At 35.1% G+C, this 18772-nt stretch overlaps 1 protein-coding gene across 3 annotated transcripts in view; it reads left to right on the top strand.

Annotated features, from left to right (window-relative positions):
• CSMD3 (CUB and Sushi multiple domains 3) overlaps positions 1 to 18772 on the top strand; it is a gene marked incomplete at both ends in the record, with an annotated part of 682849 nt that overhangs the window by 310477 nt on the left and 353600 nt on the right. For all 3 annotated transcript variants that reach the window (XM_082754088.1, XM_082754087.1, XM_082754086.1), the window contains one exon: positions 17666 to 17769. In XM_082754088.1, the coding sequence (XP_082610214.1) occupies positions 17666 to 17769 (104 nt within the window). The remainder of the gene's footprint in view (positions 1 to 17665; positions 17770 to 18772) is intronic.

The following is an 18772-nucleotide window of genomic DNA, read 5'->3' as shown; positions in this document are numbered from 1 at the left end:
TCTGCATCACACCCCAGGAACTGATCACAGAGGCTTTGAAGGCCTCCTCATCCACACTGAATTTATTAATCATGAAGCAGCAAAAACATGATCACGTTTCAAAAGCCATTTGACTACATTGTTAGATTTCTCTGTCTATTCTGTCCTGTGTGGAAGAGTCTGTCTCCAGCCACTTTTGTGTTCCACTTTGGAAGAAGAAAAATGAATATTTAATCAAGTGACTGGAATATTCATAATGGAAAGAGTAGATGTTTTTGGTGGGAGTTTGGTGATATTGAGGGGATTGTTTGTTTGTTTTATACTTGTTCTATTTAATCCAGTTTATCCAATTTATAGGTCTTTAAAAATCTGTCAAGAGGTCCTGAAAGATGATGCAGAGAGCAATAGTTGTCTGTCCTCCAGGTGACATTGTATTTGCAGTTTCAGAAATGTTTCCAAAGTTCAAAATAATAAAGCTCCATTTCTCTATCCAAAAGAAGCTTAATGTTTTTATATTTTTTTATTTTTATTAATCAAAACCCTTTGGGAACAAGATTAAATTTATGCATATCTAGAATTTCTGAGAGCAAATTCTGTCAAATTTGGTGGTGTATACAATTTAATATCCTGTTCTTTAAGGAAGTTTAGTGCAGTTCCTACAATTTGAACACGTGATCTAAATATTTGGTTTGAAAACTATCATTGAGCTATTGTATAGAATTAAATGAAGACCCTTTAGGACATAATTTTACTTAAAATACATTACTTTCTTAAATTCAGCAAGAGTATGCCTACATAAAAAAAATCATGTGAGAATGACTTTAAGCTCACAATTAGTATGTACCATCTGGCAAATCTCAAGTGGCTCCAGAGTTAAGATATTAATGACTTGAAAAGGTTTAAGAATTACACTTTTGGACAGAAGCCTTTATGTCTTAATAATGCCATCCTTCATCTTCCTCACCAATTCATAACATGATGATGCCATGTTATCTGCAAAACTCCAAAACTTTGTTGCGATCAAAAGTACTTCTCACTGGCGCACTCAAAAGCATTATTCATCAGTATTGTTTTCCTTACACATTTCCACTTTTTGTTTTAAGAAATTTTGGATTTAAAGTTGAGTGCAGGAAAGTAAGAAGTGAGCACATTTTGTCTCCAATTGTTTTGGAATCCTAGAGTCACTGAATGGTTTGAATTGGAAGGGACCCTTAAAGATCATCTAAGTCCAAGCCTCCTGCCATGGGCAGGGACAATTTTCACCAGATAGGTTGCCTAAAAGCCTATCCAGCCTGGCCTTGAACACTTCAGGGAGGGGTCATCCACAACTCCTCTGGGCAACCTGTTCCAGTGTTTCACTGCCCTCAAGTGGTGAAGTCAGCATGGTTCACAGAGTCACAGAATAAATGAGGTTAGAAGGGACCTTTGGATGTCATCTTTTCCAACCCCCCTGCTCAAGCAGAGACACGTAAGAGCTGGTTGTCTAGGACCATGTCCAGATGTGCTTTGAATATCTCCAAGAAGTGAAACTCCACAGCTTCCTTGGGCAACCCGTTCCAGTGCTTATTTCACTTTCATAAAAAAAAAGAGATTTCCTCGGTTCAGACAGAACCTCCCGTGTTTGCATTTCAGTTTGTTCACTTTCTTCTTATCCTGTCACTGGACACCACTGAAAATGAGTTTGGCTCCATCTTTGATCCATCCTCCCTTCAGATATTTATATGCATTAAGATCCCACTGAGCCTTCTTCAGGCAAACTAGACCCTTGGATGAATCCCACCTGGCCCTGTCAATTTGTATATGTTCAAGGAGTGTAGTAGGTTGCTAACCATTTCCTTTGAATTATAATGGCTTTATTCTGCTTCCTGTCTCTGTCTTCCAGCTCAGAAGGATCAGTACCCTGAGAAGGATTAGTCTTACTAATAAAGACTGACACAAAGAACAAATCAAGTTACTCCCCTTTTGCTCATCTGCTGTCTTTCCCCCTCCACTCACCCCCTCGCCATTCAGTAAAGGATGGAGGTTCTCATTAGCCCTTCTTTTGTTTTTTTATGCATTTATAAAAACTTTTTAAATTGTCTTTTACTGCCATAGCCAAGTTAAATTCTATCTGGGCTTGGGCTCTTCTAATTTTGTACTTGCATAACCTCACAACATGCAGTCCTCGAGTTGCTGGCTCCTTCTTCCAAAGGTCATAAAATCTTTTTTCTTCCTGAGTTCCAGAAGAAGCTCTCTGTACAGCCAGGCTGGTCTTTTTTTGCTCTGTCTTGTTTTTTGTTTTTGTTTTGTTTTTTTTTGGCACCTAGGGACAGCCTGCTCTTACGCCTTTAAGATTTCTTTATTGAAGAATGTCCAGCCTCCCTTCACTCCTTCTCCCTTCAGAACTGCCTCCCAAAGGACTCTCTCAACCAGTTCCCTAAACAGGCCAAAATCTGCCCTCTGAAAATCTAAAGTAGCAGTTCTGGTAACCACCCTTCTTGCTTCTGCAAGGATTGAGAATGTTATCTCATTATCATTATGCCCAAGACAGCCTCCAACCATCACCCATCAGACCTTCCCTGTTAACAAACAATGGGGCAAGTTAACAAACAAGTGAGGCACCTTCCCTAGTCAGTTCCCTCACCACCTTTGTATTTCCAATTAGTTTAAATTTTCACTAAACTGATCTTCGTCTACTGAGTCTTCCTTTCTCCACACTTTCTGTCTGATCTCAGGGTTCTGTAATTCCTGAATTCAGTGAAACAGAAGTGCAAAAGGCATCCAGTATATCAGTCTTTTCCATGTCCTTTGTCATCATGTGTCCTGCCCCATTAGTGGAGAGCCCTTAGTTTCCTTAATTTTCCTTTTATTGCTGACATATATGTAGAAGCTCTTGTTCCACTCATGTCCCTTGCTAGAGAAAACAAAGAAGGGATGTCTCCTCTCTGAAGCTCTTTAAAGTAAATATATTCTCATTATATGTTTTTAAACAAAACAAAACTTTGTCTTTTTTTTTTTTTTTTGGAAAAAATCACTATGTCACTATGCCTTTTACTGTCTGGTTAGAAAGAGTATCTTGGCTTTAAAACTCTATGTGAATGTATTCAGAAGTGTAGCATTGCTAGCAGCAGACCTATTTGCTATGAGCTGTCCAATATGATTAATTTAAACTGGAGGTCATATGTATGTATGTATGGCAAAATACAGCACAATGGATTATTTTGTTTGGTGTGAAAATCTACTCTACATATTTAATTATTATTGCTTTTAAAAATTGTCAAATATTAAAATGAGATAAACTGTCTTGACAACATATAAGGAACAATGCACTGCATGCCACAATGTGGTCAAATGATCATTAAGAAAAGGTACATAAAATGTGACAAGAGCATCAAACAGAATATTTTTAAAATATTTTTCTCAAATGTTTATATCAGTCTATGTGTATCTGCCTATCTACATGTATGTATGTTTTACTTAAATGTTTATGAGTTTTGTCATTAAGTCTTGATAAGTATTGCAGTCTTTCCTTAATTTTGAATATATGTAGTTGTCAGTCTATCCAAAAATATATAGCTAATGTAGGGAATGTAATGTCAAATGGAGACCTTCTTTCATTATCACTCTCAAAAAATGGATCTAAAATGCTAAAGGTAGGGTTACAGAGATTTGCCTGAAAGAACATTCAAGAAAAATGTGCCTCTCTGTGGTACATTAAATACAGAACAGAATTTAAAATTTGTTGCTTTGGCCTGAACTGTAATTCTCATATTGTTAATCTCTTGAGTCCATAGGAAATATACCTGCACAGAAATTAGAATAAAGTTCTCTCAGTTTGGATTCAACCTCATTACATCTCTCACATCTAGTTAGGGAAATGATACTTGGATATCTCATGGGATGTTGTACAAACTCATCAGGTAGTTTCATCAGTCATTTTGAATTGTTAACAACAGACATGGAGAAGGCTGAAGTACTCAACAACTTATTTGACTCAGTCCTCAGTCCTTATTTGACTCACTACCAGTCAGGCTTACCAAGTCTTTCATTTCCCTGAACCTGTAGACGGAGGCTGTGTAAGCAAAGAGCAGGTTCAAGACCACCTGATGAATCTAAACAAGTACAAATCTATGGGCCCTGATGAGAGTTATTGTTCTTACCAAGAAATAGCTGCACATATTGCTTATAATTTTCTGTGGTATCACATTTCATTTAGTCTATCTCGGGTATGACCTGTATGCACAGAAATCAGGTTACAGACTGAATTTTACAGTTACTTGCATCTTGCTCCAGTGCTGTCTTTTTCTCAGGTCTTGTTAGGCCTTGTTCTTCATGTGACTAGTAACAAAGTTTTGTTTTATTCATGGACTAACAGCCTTTGTTAAAGGGAAATAGCAGTTTGCAACCTCTGAAGAGAGAAGCATAGATCAGACTTGTTTTATTTAGAGTTTTATATGTGAAAACTATATGTAGAAGAATCTAATGATATGAAGACAGTGTCTTTAACATTTCATTCAGTAAATACCTACAGGACCTCATCTTACCAAACAAAACACTAGGTGGATTGAGCTCATTCAAAGGCTTTTTTTTTTTCTTTTTTTTTTTTTTTTTCCCCAGAACTTACAGAATAGAATCATGGAAAAAGTTTCATTTTGTTAGGAGCACTGCAAGATTTTCTGTATTGTGCTGTCTGGTTACAGAGCCTTAGTTCCTATGCTTCTTTGGTTCTGTAAATCGAGTATCAACTCTTGCCTCTAGTGACACAAATTCACAGCTATGAATTGTTATCACAGCTTAAGCATGCTAAAACTGACTTTGGCCAAGAGAAAACCAAATAATTCTGAGATGCGTCTTGTCAGGTCAGTACAAATCCTGAAGGCTTTTACTAGTAATGGAAAAAATCATACTTGCTAGTCTGCAATAAAACCTAGTTCATACTGTTTAGCTTAAATAACATGTGGGATGAGATAGTGTCAGTTTTGATTCTTGATTTTGTTCTTCAAAAGGATGAGCTATAAGATGCTCAGTCTAGATTTAATAACAGGCTAAAACTTCAGTGAGATCAGAACTAGGGCTAAAGTTAACCAGACTTCAAATCTTACAAATTATACTTGTTGATTTTTTTGTAATCCGGTGATAGAAATGCTGTGGAAAGCATCAGTGCTAGAATGACAGCCTTTCTGACAGATCTCAGACATATTCACACCACATAAAATTCACCACAAGGAAGCAGAAAAATAAGCAAAAGAGATTCTTTAAAAACAGATCAAGCTGTTTTCCAAAATTTTTAAGGAGCAATTAATCAAACAATATCACTGTTAAATTTGATGGACTAGAAAAATAGGTCCTTCTCTTAATTTTACTTGACAAGAATTTATATAAAGAAATTGATATGATCATATCCTATGTTGCTGTTCATTTATCACAATCATATTTTATATTTTATATTCAGTGTACTTAGTGTGTAAAAGTATTCTTACAATCTGAATAAATAGGTAAATGTATCCTGAATGTTTCAACAGTTTGCCAATGTTCACCTTTTATCTATTGCACATCAAAATAATTTTGAAATCAATAATGATTTGCTTCTGAGAGTTAGGAGTTGGTTGTTCGTTTTTTGTTTCTCTTATATATAGATATATATATATGTATATTTGCTTGGTCTTTCTCTGGCTGTCAAATATTTTATATTCCATTCTTTCCCTTCTCCTTCCTTATGTCACGATGTTGCTGTTTCCCTCCTGTAAAAACTTCATCTTTGCATTTCTGTTTGTGTGCTTTTTAGGCAAAGCCAAAATATGCGAAATAAACTTAGCAAAAAAGCTGAATGTTTACATTTAACTTACCACAGCTGTGTTATCTCATTAACTATTGTCAATGGAACATTTCCTAAGCTTGTCATCAAGCTTAAAACTAGTTACCATGCATATTTATTCATGTTGACAGTATAAATCTCAGACAGGCTGGGTAGTTTACCATGAAATCAAACACTCATTTCATGATGTCTGTTTTAGTCAGACCTGTTCGAACAAACAACACGATAGCTCTTTTTAAAATTAAGTATCTCGAACTTGGCTTTTCCTAAGCCTGTTGTCAAGATATACTGCAGTTAAATGATCAGAAAATATGATAATATTTAAGCTCACTCTTAACTATATATTTTAACCATAATCCAGTTTTTCTTCCATGTTATTTGTGGATAAAGAAAATCTGCTGCTGTATTTATCAAAATAATTTATTATATATGGAACTAGGAGATGTAAAATGTTTCACTCCTGATCATAAGCTATTGAATTGCTTTATAGTTTCATTGCTGCTATTCTTCCATATCATTCAAAAACATTTGCTGTTTAATGTCTTTATCAATGACTTAATGGAATTGAGTGAATCCTCAGTAAATCTGCAGATGACACCAAGCTGAGTGGTGCAGCTGATGCAGCAGAAGGAAGGGATGCCATCCAAAGTGATATGGACAAGCTTGAGAAATGTGCCCACATAAACCTAATGAGGTTCAACAAGTCCAAGTGCAAGGTGCTGCACCTGGGTTGGGGAAATCCCAGACATGGGTACAGACTGGGAGAAAAACTCAATGAGAGCAGCTCCACAGAGAAGGACCTGGGGGTTTTGGTATAAGCCAGTATGTGTGTACTTGCAGCCCAAAAGGCCAACTACAGGCTGGGCTGCATCAACAGAGGAGTACCCAGCAGGTTGAGGAAAGGGGACCTCTATTCTGCCTTTTGAGGTCCCACTTGGAGTACTGCTTCCAGGCCTGAAGCACCCAGCACAAGAAGGCTCCTGGAAGACTTCATTTTGTCCTTTCTCCTTCAAGGGGCTTATAAAGAAGATGGAGAACTTTTTACATGGGCATGTAGTGATAGGACAATGGGGGATGGTTTTAAACTAAAAGAGGGGAGATCAAGATTTGTTATTAGGAGGAAATACTTTACTCACAGTATGGTATACCACTGGAACAGGTTTCCCAAAGAACTTGTGGATGCCCCATCCCTGGAGTTGTTCAAGGCTATGTTGGATGAGGCCCTGATCAACCTCATCTATTGGGTGGCATCTCTGCCCATGGCAGTGGGGTTGGAACTAGATGATCTTTAAGGTCCCTTCCAACCCAAGCCATTCTATGATTCTATGATTTTGATCCAGTTAAAAATATCAGTAATATACATAAAGCAGTTTTATATATATATACTAGAAACACATTTGGAGAGAAAGCAGATTGTTTTATTGGCATAAAAGCATAGAAAATAACCCAATATGTCTGAGATAGGAGTTTAGCGGATTTGGCAGTGAGGGAATAGAATCAATTGATGAAGGAGGAGTTAGAGTCAGAAGGTATATGGATGTACTGTGGTTTCAGCATTGGAGAGAAATTGTGAAATAAATAATCAGATTTGGGGAGGGAAAAAAAAAAGATCACAGAATCACAGAATCACAGAATCACAGAATTTCTAGGTTGGAAGAGACCTCAAGATCATCGAGTCCAACCTCTGACCTAACGCTAACAGTCCCCACTAAACCATATCCCTAAGCTCTACATCTAAACGTCTTTTGAAGACTTTCAGGGATGGTGACTCCACCACTTCCCTGGGCAGCCTGTTCCAATGTCTAACAACCCTTTCGGTAAAGAAGTTCTTCCTAATATCCAACCCAAAACTCCCCTGGCTCAACTTAAACCCATTCCCCCTCGTCCTGTCACAAGGCACGTGGGAGAATAGACCAACCCCCACCTCACTACAGCCTCCTTTAATGTACTTATAAAGAGCAATAAGGTCACCCCTGAGCCTTCTTTTCTCCAGGCTGAACAAGCCCAGCTCCCTCAGCCGCTCCTCGTAGGACTTGTTCTCCAGGCCCCTCACCAGCTTCATCGCCCTTCTCTGGATGATAATGTAATCACAAACAGATTAATGACTTGTCCTCCAATCCTTCAATTTTACTATGTCTCTATTTCTCTATTTTCATTATGAGAGGATGCATTTCCTTAGTTATTGTAGTTATTGTAGATGTTATCTAACTAACCTTTATTTATTTATTTATTTATTTATTTTTATTTTTTAAAAAAAAAATGTGAATATATGAGCCCTGTTGTCCTGGTTTCAGCTAGGGTAGAGTTAATGTTCTTTCTAATAGCTGGTATGGTACTTTGGTTTATGGTACTTGTGTTTAATATGAGTGTAATGATGATAACACACTGATGATTTAGCTGTTGCAGAGCTGTGCGTACACTAAGTCAAGGACGTTTCAGCTTCTCACACTGCCCTGCCAGCAAAAATGCTGGGGGTACACAAGGAGCTGGGAGGGGACACAGCCAGGACAGTTGACCCAGGATGGCCAAAGGGACATTCCGTACTATATGACAATATACTGAACAATGAAACTTGGAGGAGTTGGCCACGGGTGGGGTCTGCCACTCCTTGGGGACTGGCTGGGCATTGTTCAGTGGGTGGTGAGCAATTGCATTGTCCATCACTTGTTTTGTATTCTTCTATCATTATTGTTATTATTTTCCATTTCTTTTTTATTACTATTATTATTATCATTTTTAATTCTCTCCTCCATCCCACTTGGGGAGAGTGAGCGAATGGTTGTGTGGTCCTGGCTGCACCTTTTTTACATTGTGAAAATATGATCTCCCCATAGGGGATAGATGAGAGATCACACCTATTGCAATAACTGGAACAGGAATAACTCTTTCTCTTTTGGCCAACAGCAATTTTAAGGTCTAGCCATAATTTGAGTTTGAAGAATTAACACTGCCTTTGTTTAAATGTTTAGGTAGAGTTAAAAGCTGAATTTGAATTTTAGTTCTGTTTAGTTCTATAGGTTCCTAAAAGTGGTCCAAGTTATTTCTACTGTACACTCTGAATGCAAACACAGCTAAAACTTTTAAAAAGACATCAATGTCTATGGCCCAGATAAATATTTAGGAAGTTTCTAATTCATGCACTATGAACAGTTGGTATGTTTAGTCTATTTTGTTTGATGAATCTCTGGTACAAGGACTTGTATCTTTCCTCCACACTTGAATTCACTTGGTTTCTTTTGTGAGTGATCTTTATAATGTAAAGTGTTCTGCTCTGTATACACCTTTTGCTGATATCTTATGGGAAAATTAAGCTACCCATAGTTTGATAGGTCTATTTATTTTCTATGAAGTGACTTCTGTAAAGGCTCACGGTACCATTCACATTGTGAACTGAAGGGGATGCTTGAAGAGGAGCCACATCCACTGAGACATAAGTCACTAATATCACTCCTGTGTTTGTTCCCTTGAGAATGATTAGCACGTGCTGTAGGTTAGGCTGGCATCAGTCACTGACTTCTCTGTTTTGTTTTGGATCAGACTGCTTACTCTCAGAGGGATGATAAAGGGCAGATTTTGTGCTGCTTACAAGGATGTTGATTTTAACAAACTACTGAATGAGAGAACAGGAGGGACAAGTTAATCAGAAGCCTTCAGCCCCTTCTTATGATTACACTACTCTTACAGAACAATTATTTTTATTTTTCAACTCTGATATTGAACTCAGTTTTATGAGGGAAGGATGTTCTTTGTATTGTTGCTTTATATGTATATATATACACACATATGTATATACACACACATATATATATACACATATATATATATTTGCTGCCAGTGCCTATTACCATAATTTATAATGGTCTTCTCTAATTATATTTTTTAGGCTACTTGGGCCATCCCTGTCTCCCTTTCTTGTGTTGTAATCATTGGCTCCAAATATAATGTCTTGGCTTTTGTAAACTTCACATTCTTAGCCTTTTGATCTCTGGCATATATTCTTTTCTTTGTTGTATAGTAATCTTTAGAGATATTTCAAAACTGTTTTCTCCTTTGAGTTTACAGCTGACCTATTCTGATCTTAAGAAAACAATTGTTATCTTAGGTTAGCTGTGTCCAACTTGGGATGTATATTTTAGGAATATAGACGTGTTTCTGTACCTCATAAGTAACAAGCAATTTTATCTTTACTTGCCTTTCTCTAAAATCTGTCATTTCTTTGTTATGCTAATGTATCAAATACTACCTGGATAGGGAGTCATATTCAGCTAGATGCAATATGAAATAATTAACACATCATTTTACATACAATCAACCTCATCTTTTTCACAATTGCAGTGAAGAAGACATGGAGGGATGATTTTATGGGAGAGAAAGGCTTTATGCATATCAATGTCATCTAACGTGTCAACAAAAGGTTAAGTGCCATAGCTGGTAGACCTTTTATTTTAGACTCTCTCTAAAGTTAATGAAGAGATATTAGTTTCACTGAAGATATGAATTCTAATGTACTGATTAATTTTGTATCCTAAGAGAAATGAAATAAGCAAGATGAATTCCTCTCCAAATAGCTTATCTGTGCAAAAGCACTATCTGTGAAGGTAGTGAAAGTGATCATTTTTTATTAGACGCCTAATTTTAGTTGATTACATTTTGGTAGTATTAATGTTAAATAAAACTAAACCTCATTTTTATAATAAGTGATAGATTTCCTACCGAAATTATTCTTCCATAATCAAAGATACAATAACATGGTTATATTGTTGAGAGACCTATGATTCTGTGGAAAATTATGGAGGTAAATCAGATGGCATAATTTCATTACCTCATACTATCTGATATAGATGTACATCATTTACTAAATGGGAAGTAGTCAGACATCCTCAGCGCAAAAGCAATTAACCACACTGAGGGCATTTAAGGACAAACAGATACAAACAACATGTATTTTCATCTCCTTGTTTGGTTTCACTTTTTCCAGTGAAGAAGGTAAACAGAGAATTCATTTTGATTGATGAGCAAAGGATGGGCATCAATCTATAGTTTTGTTTGTTTGGTTGATGCTGTTATTCTAGAGTAACAGTAGAAAGTGATGAAAGTAAGTATATTGCACGTGTTTTACTGGGGTGGAGTTCTTGCTGTTGCTAGTATATTTTGATCATACCTTTTTTGTTTGTTTGGTTTTGTAAGATAATGCTTGCAGAAGTTGATTTCTTTATGGATCAGTGTTAGATGTTCTGTCACTAGAAAGACAGCTGGAATTTCCAAATCTGACCTCTCTTACTGTCTTCTAGGTACAAATTTGATTCCCATACCAGCCTAAAGTTAGTTACTAGTCATTTCCTCCAGGGTCCAGATCAAAAAATATATTTTCTAGTGGCTCAATAAAAGCAAGTGGAAATAACTTACTTTTACTTAAACACACTACAACTTTTTTAGATGTATAATTAAATAGTATTTGCAAAGGTTAAGGTGTTTAAAGTGAGAAAATATGACAATATCCAATCTGAAATATTTGCTTAGAGAAAAAAATAAAAATCTATTTTATAGTATTTAAGTTCTATAATAATTTATGTGATGGGGAACACATTAAAGTTTAAACCAAACTTAAGTTTAAACCAGACTTAAGTTTAAACCAAAATGTCTGTTTAATGATTTGTTTGCCCTCCTTTATTTCCCTTTGTGGGTGCTATATTGATAGCTGAATTAAGTTGTGTAATTCATTACTATTATTTTCTTCGATTGAAGGCCTTATTTACAAGATGATTTCTGTTTTGTAGAATTCTTCTTTGTATTGGGACTACATTAAATGTTGAAGCTGTATTCCTCTGGTTAATTAGTCCCTGAAACACTGTTGTGAATGTGCGCAGGCACAATAGTGGTTATAGTTTTTTTGCAAACAGAAAACTATACAATTAAAAAATTAAAGTATAGTCTTTTCATGCTGTTGTTTTAATGTGCTATTCTTCCCTTGTAAGACTTTCTAATAATATTTGGTCTCAAATGGGAAAGGACTACACTTTTTTTTTCAAAGATTATAGCTCCAAAACACATATAACTAAAGGATTTTTATAAATAACTGATTGCAGGATTAGCCTCCATGGAAAATTAAATTAATTAAATTTATAATTAATATTGGAGTTAGAACAACAACAAAAACAAACTAACAAACAAACCAAAAAAAAAAAAAAAAGAAACACAAAACAAATTGTCCTTTTAAAGAACTATATGAAAGAACTAACATTAATAATCATTCTGAAAGCAGAATTCATCTGCTGTCTGGAGGGTTGAAATTACTGGCAACCACCAACATAAAATACTCCAGGATAAACCTCTCCACCAGTCTGCCCAAAAGAGTTCTGGTATCTGCCAGTTTTGTGTTTCTTTTGGCTTCTTCATTGCATCTCAGATGGTGCTACATTAATATATTTATGCAAGTTAATTCCATTTTACATGTCCACAGTGTAGATACACATTCAAAAATGCCTAGTCTCACTTTATATTCAAGAAAGAGAAATAGGTACATCTAGACTATGCTTGATCTAGTATGCTTGATCTATGCTTGATCTATGCTTGACCTGCCTTCTGGTGAAATACATTACACTCTACTCATATTTTCACTGGTTATGAATAAACCTACACCCAATACTGATGTTTGCACTGTAGATGCCTGCAGTTAAGTATGAGTCCTATTGCTAACAAATTGTCTAATTGACTCAGCAATGTGGTAGGATGAGCTAGTGAGTGTTTGTCTTCTGAAAGGAGTAGCCTTTTCCTGTACTGTTTTATAAATCTCCAAATTTTCTGTCTCCTTTTTTTCCCCCTTTTCTCTTCCCCTCTGATGTTGAAAAAATAAATAAATAAAAGGACAGAAGTGCTTAATATTTAGGCTGTTTCATTTTGGGTTACGTTTTGCTCATGTAGTAGGTAGCTAGCAAAGAGCAAATGAAATTATTGTTATATTACACCGCTGCTAGCAGCTCCTGGATATTTTGAATCATTCAATTATGCGCAATGTGCAGCAAAATTGTGTGTAATTATATTGTATTCTTGGCAGGATATTTTAATTCAAATTCATTTCTTACTATTAATATTGTCTTAAGATACAGCTTATTTAAGCTATATCTTAGCTTAATTTCTAAGTACTCTTCTGAGGAGAAGAAATTTGTACCATTTTTAGAAATATCTTCATAGTTATTTTACTAGCAAAAATGACAGATTTTATGGAGTGAAAATATTACTACATATCCAAAAATATTTTTAGAGTTACATTTGCATTGGAAGCTTTAGGATAACAGATGCACATATGGAAATACATACAACTTTAAATCTTTACACTTCCCCTTCAGAAGCAGTTCTGATGCACATAAACTTCTGTTACACACCATTTTGCTTCAAATGTTTTAAAATTTAAAAACATTGTTTGTTTTTTTTTCCATCTGAAATACTAATTTTCTAGAAAAAAATCTTTGGTGAGTTAGTTCCATCAGGAACTAGACAATATCAAACAATTGTCTAGAAAGATTGACGTCTGGAAGACATCCATGTAAGCATGTTCTCCTTCAGAAGAACTGTTGGAAGTTCTTAAATCAGACATTAGCTTTCAAAAAAAGTCTTCTGATGTGTTACTTCTGAGTCTGAGTAGCAAACTAGTTTTTGCCCAAGGAGTGGGTTCCAAAGGATATTGTATTCCAAGGCAAAAAAAAAAGGTGATAAGTCTACTGAAGATTTTTAGACCAGAACTGTGCTCACATTTTTCCTTTCGAAGGGTGCTCACAAAATTATTGTAATTTTTACATCATAATTTTCATAGTTTTTTCATTATTTTTCATTATACTTTGCATAGTTATCATTAGTATTATTATATTTTTGCTATTTTCTTTTAGGTTTATGAATTTAACTCAACAATTAATTCCAGTTGGGGTGAGGTTTGGACTCTTTTCCCAAGCAACAAATGATAGGCCTAGAAGAAATGGCATCAAATTGTGCCAGAGGTGATTTGGGTTGGATATTAGGACAAATTTCTTCACTGAAAGGTTTGTGAGATATTGGAACAGGGTGCCCAGAGTTGAGTCGCCATCCCTGAAGGTATTCAAAGGACGTGTTGATGTGGTGCTTAAGGACATGGTTTAGTGATTGACTTGGCAGTGATAGGTTAACAGTTGGACTTGATGATCATGGAGGTCTTTTCAAACCAAAATGATTCTGTGATTCTATGAATTATAAATTGTTTATTGCTTCTGGGTTTGTAAACAGCAAAAGCAGTCCAGGATGGAGAAAGAATATCACCTTCCTTTTAGCTACTTTTCTATTTATTTTAGTGAATAAGGAGTGCACAGCTCAGTATACGCTAATTTTATATGAATTTGTTGTTTTCATATATTTGGAGGAACAAAATAAAATAAAATAAAATAAAATAAAATAAAATAAAATAAAATAAAATAAAATAAAATAATTCATTTTTTCCTTGGTAGTAGCCTCTATAAACATAGTTAATAATATCCTGGAATAAACTAATCTGAAATAAAATTCAAAATATAATTAGTCTGTATCAGGATAGTGTGGTGCTTTTCTAACTAATCTCCACCATGCCACTCTCTCAGCTTCCCCTCATCAAGAGAATGGGAGAAAATATGCTGAAAGGAAAGCTCACAGCTCTCATTTACATTAATACTACTTCCATCTTGCACTGGAAAACTGGAAAAAAGACTTTACTTGAATTTATACATAAAGAACATCAGTCTCTCTGCCTCTGATTGCTGTGTATGTAGTACCTATATCAAAGGCACAATTTAGTAATGCTGGTCTGGTTTAAAAATATGGAGAATATAGTAATAAATCAGCACAGTTTCACAGTTTTCCCTGAAGTATTTATTTATTCTTATAAATAATAGCAGACTAAAATCTAGAATTACCTTGTATTACTCTCATGTTAAATTAATTCAAGAATGCCACCTAACTTCGGTTTGCCATTTACAGCTATATCACCTTTTCAGGGAAAAAAAAATAAAATAAAATAAAAAATGGTGCATTTATTACAAAGATATATGTTATTCAGTTATCTTACCTAAACCTCAGTTTTTATTTTGAAAGAATTCACCATCCTCAACTCTATATGATATCATCAGAATGTCTGCTCAGTATTCTAAAGGGAATAATCAGTACAATGCCAGCTCTAGTCATTTTGGGGTCTGGTCAAACTAAATCATACATTGTAAAACAAGGACTCTAAGAGTATATCTTACTGCTCAGAGTATTTATTTTCTTGCCACTTGCAAAGATTTCAAGTACATTTTATATTGTATATCGTGTACTTGGCATGTCAAAAAGAAACAGCACAGCATGAAATCCCAGAAATGTACATATGGTTCTATACAGGTACACTTTTCAAATTTGTACCTTCCCTATTATGGCAGTTTTAGGTGAGTTACAAATAGAGTGGGTTACAAATAGGTTATAAAATAGGTTATTCTGAAAGAGTTTAATGCAAGAAAAGCAAGAAATAAACATTTTTTCCCCTGTATATCCATTTTGAGTGAAAATAAAAGCATTCTTTATCTCAGAAAAGAGTGTCAGATTGCAAAAGAATGAGAGATTACATCAGAATAGCCAATAACCTAGTTAGTAAATAACTTAGGGATTCACTGGAGACATGTAGACTCAAGCTGAAGTCTGTGATTTGAAAAAAAAAAAAACACACACACAACAAAACACAGTTATTTTTTCATATTCCATCATAATCCCTTGCTAGACCAGCTAGACAATTTTCATGGAGTTTCTCTTACTTCTTTATTTTTGAGCAACATTATGAAATAATGGGAAAAATCACACATTTTTCCAGTGAAATAAATAAAATATTGTGAACTGTAATGTCATCGATAAAGAAACAGATTTGATTCAGCCCTAAGTAAACCCATGAAACTCTTGCAAAGGAACTTATATTTTTCCTTATCCTAGTCCTCTTCTTTCCAGTGAAATAGGCCAAGTATTAAGTATTTTTAATTCTTCTAATGAAAAGCTGTTTTAGCATTCTGACACTTAAAGTCAAGTAATTCAGTTACAAAAAGACAGAAGCTTTCCAAAAATTTGGCTGTATCCAGTGTATATGAATTATCTTTAGTGGAACACAGGATGAGGATTTAGCTTGATGAACCAATTATACATATTTTTTTCTTTACATCTTAGATGTCTTGTTCCCTTATAGCATAGGGAACTCATATAGTGTGTCTTGATATTGATAGGCAAATCTATTTAACTATTAATAAGCAATATATATATGTTCAAATTGATTTCAATACTAACATTATTTGTTCCAAAACTCCCATGTTTTGTTGTTTAGCTTTTGTGCCTTTCTGATGTAACAGTACATATAATTGCACATAATTTAAAAATGGGCCAGAAATGAAACCTTTTTTTTTTTTTTTTTAAATAAAAAATAAATGAGATATGTATTGACCTTAAATCTAGTTACGGATTTCAGTTTAAATTCTTATGGCACACTTTAAATTCTTAGAACAATACTAGCTATCCGGAATATTATTTTTATGTTAGGAAGATTTTGCCTACTTTACTCAGTAAGAATAAAGCAGCTAAGTGTCAACTCAATTTTCCTTGTCCCCTCCATCTGGTGCTTAACTATCTCTAGCTGACTGTTATTTCATGGGGTATAACACACATGAATACACATAAACATGCATGTTTGCATGTGTGAATACGTTAAGTAAACTGTATACTTCCTCATTGTACATATGCTCCTATTTACACATGTAAAGAAAAGAGTTCCTCCTTCCTTTGGAACATGTTTCATTCCTTGCAACATACATCAGTTTCTCCAAACTGCCTGTACTAGCGTTTGTCTTCCACTTGCAAATATTCTTTCCCAATTCTGTTGTTATTTCTCATTATATTTTGTGGTCAAGAAAAGTAACAGGTGATTTAAAATATGTTTTCAGAAAGATAATAAAAATGTCCTTTTCCAAACACTTATTAGAACCCCAGTGTAACATAGTAGTAGCATGAGCTGTCAAATACTCAATATTTATCCATCAAAATTACTTCCACACCTCAAGCACATTCTTAGTTCCCATTTATAACAATAATTAAAGACCATTTATTATAGACATGAGTACTAAAAATTATTGTACATAGGTCTTCTGTCATTTTTGTATATATGAATACTTGAGGAACTTTTGTTATTTTCATAAAGAAAGATTATGTATGCTTAATAGATAGGTGGAGAAATATGTTTCTTTTCTAGCAATATGGTTGATTTTTGCTCTAATTGAAATACTCATTGTATTCTTTAAATAGAGCTGAAATTTTCATCCTTCAAGCAATAAATATGCAAAGTGAAGTTCAGATTACATGATATAAAACAAAATAGTGCTCCTGAAGGTTGCATTTTTCATTAAAAATTGGTTTATACCTTTGATCCAGCATTATGCCACTTGAGCCAGGTGTCAGGTATAAATTATGTTCCTCACCTTTACTGCATTTATTCAACAAAGTGCAATTATTCAGTTGCTATTTGAAGACAATTGCATTGCACAAAATACAACTAATTATGTTGCCCTTTGACTATATCTTAATCAAAATGTAATGCAATTATTCAGTATTGTATTAAATATGTAACAACTACATAAATAAGTGAAATGACAGTACTTTGAGGAGGTCAGCAGAGTGATACCAGAGATGATACCTTAAAATTATTATAATTTTGCATTTCATGAAGTAAGCCTGGGTTAATTGTAATAATTTATTGTAAGATATTATAAAGTTAAGTAAAATTATTAATTTGAAATTGTCCTTTTCTTGTAGTGCTGAAAAGCTTATTTACAGGCATTTCTCAGGTTATTTCTGTATTTTTAAAATACTTTTGTTCATTTTATTCCCTAGGTCATACAGATAAATTTTGAAGAATTTGATTTGGAGATTGGCTATGACACACTGACAATTGGTGATGGAGGAGAAGTGGGTGATCCTAAAACTGTGCTTCAAGTGTGAGTCTTTTGCATTTACAGTTTATATATATTACAGAATATCATTAATGTGATTTTTGATGAGAGTTATTAGTGACTACAGTCAGTTGAATCCCAACAAAAAATAATCTTACTGAGATTCTGAAAAATGATTGAAGGTAATGAGGTGGTTAAGTACATTTGGTGATTTCACCTTGATGAAACTCCACCACAGCTGTTTTCTCACTGGCCATCCTGAAACTAAGAGGAGGAGAAAATATGATAAGAAAGGGCATAAGGGTTGTGATATGGACAGGGAGATTGCTCACCAATTACCGTCATGGGCAAAGCAAGCTCAATGCAGGGAGATTAATATAATTGTTTGCCTATTACTAACAGACAAGAACAGTGAGAAACTAGAACAAACCAAAAACACCTTCCCTTCTATCCACCCTCTTCTGTGTCTTCCACCTGAGTGGCCCAGGGGAACGGGAGCTGTGTTCAGTCCAGAGCACTTTGACTTCATAATTTGGTACTCCATCTTTGCTCTCTTCCTTTGCTCCAGCATGGGGTTCACAGGCAGCAGGGGAGCAACCTGCTCCACCATGGTCCTACCATAGTCTGCAGAGGAACTTCTGCTCCAGCACCTGGAGTACCTCCTTCCTTCCTTCCTTCTTTGCTGACCTTGCAGGGCTTGTTCTCTCACATTTTCTCACTCCCAGCTGCTGTTTTTTCCCTTTCATAAATATGTTCCCCCAGAGGCCCAACCAGCATCGCTCACTGGCTCAGCTCTGTCCAGCAGTGGGTTTGTTTTGAGCCAGCTGAAACCAGGGCTGGAACCAGGGCTGGATTCTTGTCACAGAGGCCACCCCTGCAGCAGCCCTTCTACCAACATCTTGCTAAATAAACCCAATACAGTACATTATTATGTAATTAGAACATTTACTGTTCTAAAGTCAGAAAGAGGTGGACTGAACAGCAGAAAAAGTGAACTAACACCAGAATTTGTAAAGGCAGAGGTTTTACATTTGTATATTTTGTATAT

The sequence above is a fragment of the Aythya marila genome, assembly GCF_965140915.1.
Source record: "Aythya marila genome assembly, chromosome: 2".
In the NCBI taxonomy this organism is placed as follows: domain Eukaryota; kingdom Metazoa; phylum Chordata; class Aves; order Anseriformes; family Anatidae; genus Aythya; species Aythya marila.
This window is presented reverse-complemented; position numbering and strand designations above follow the sequence as displayed.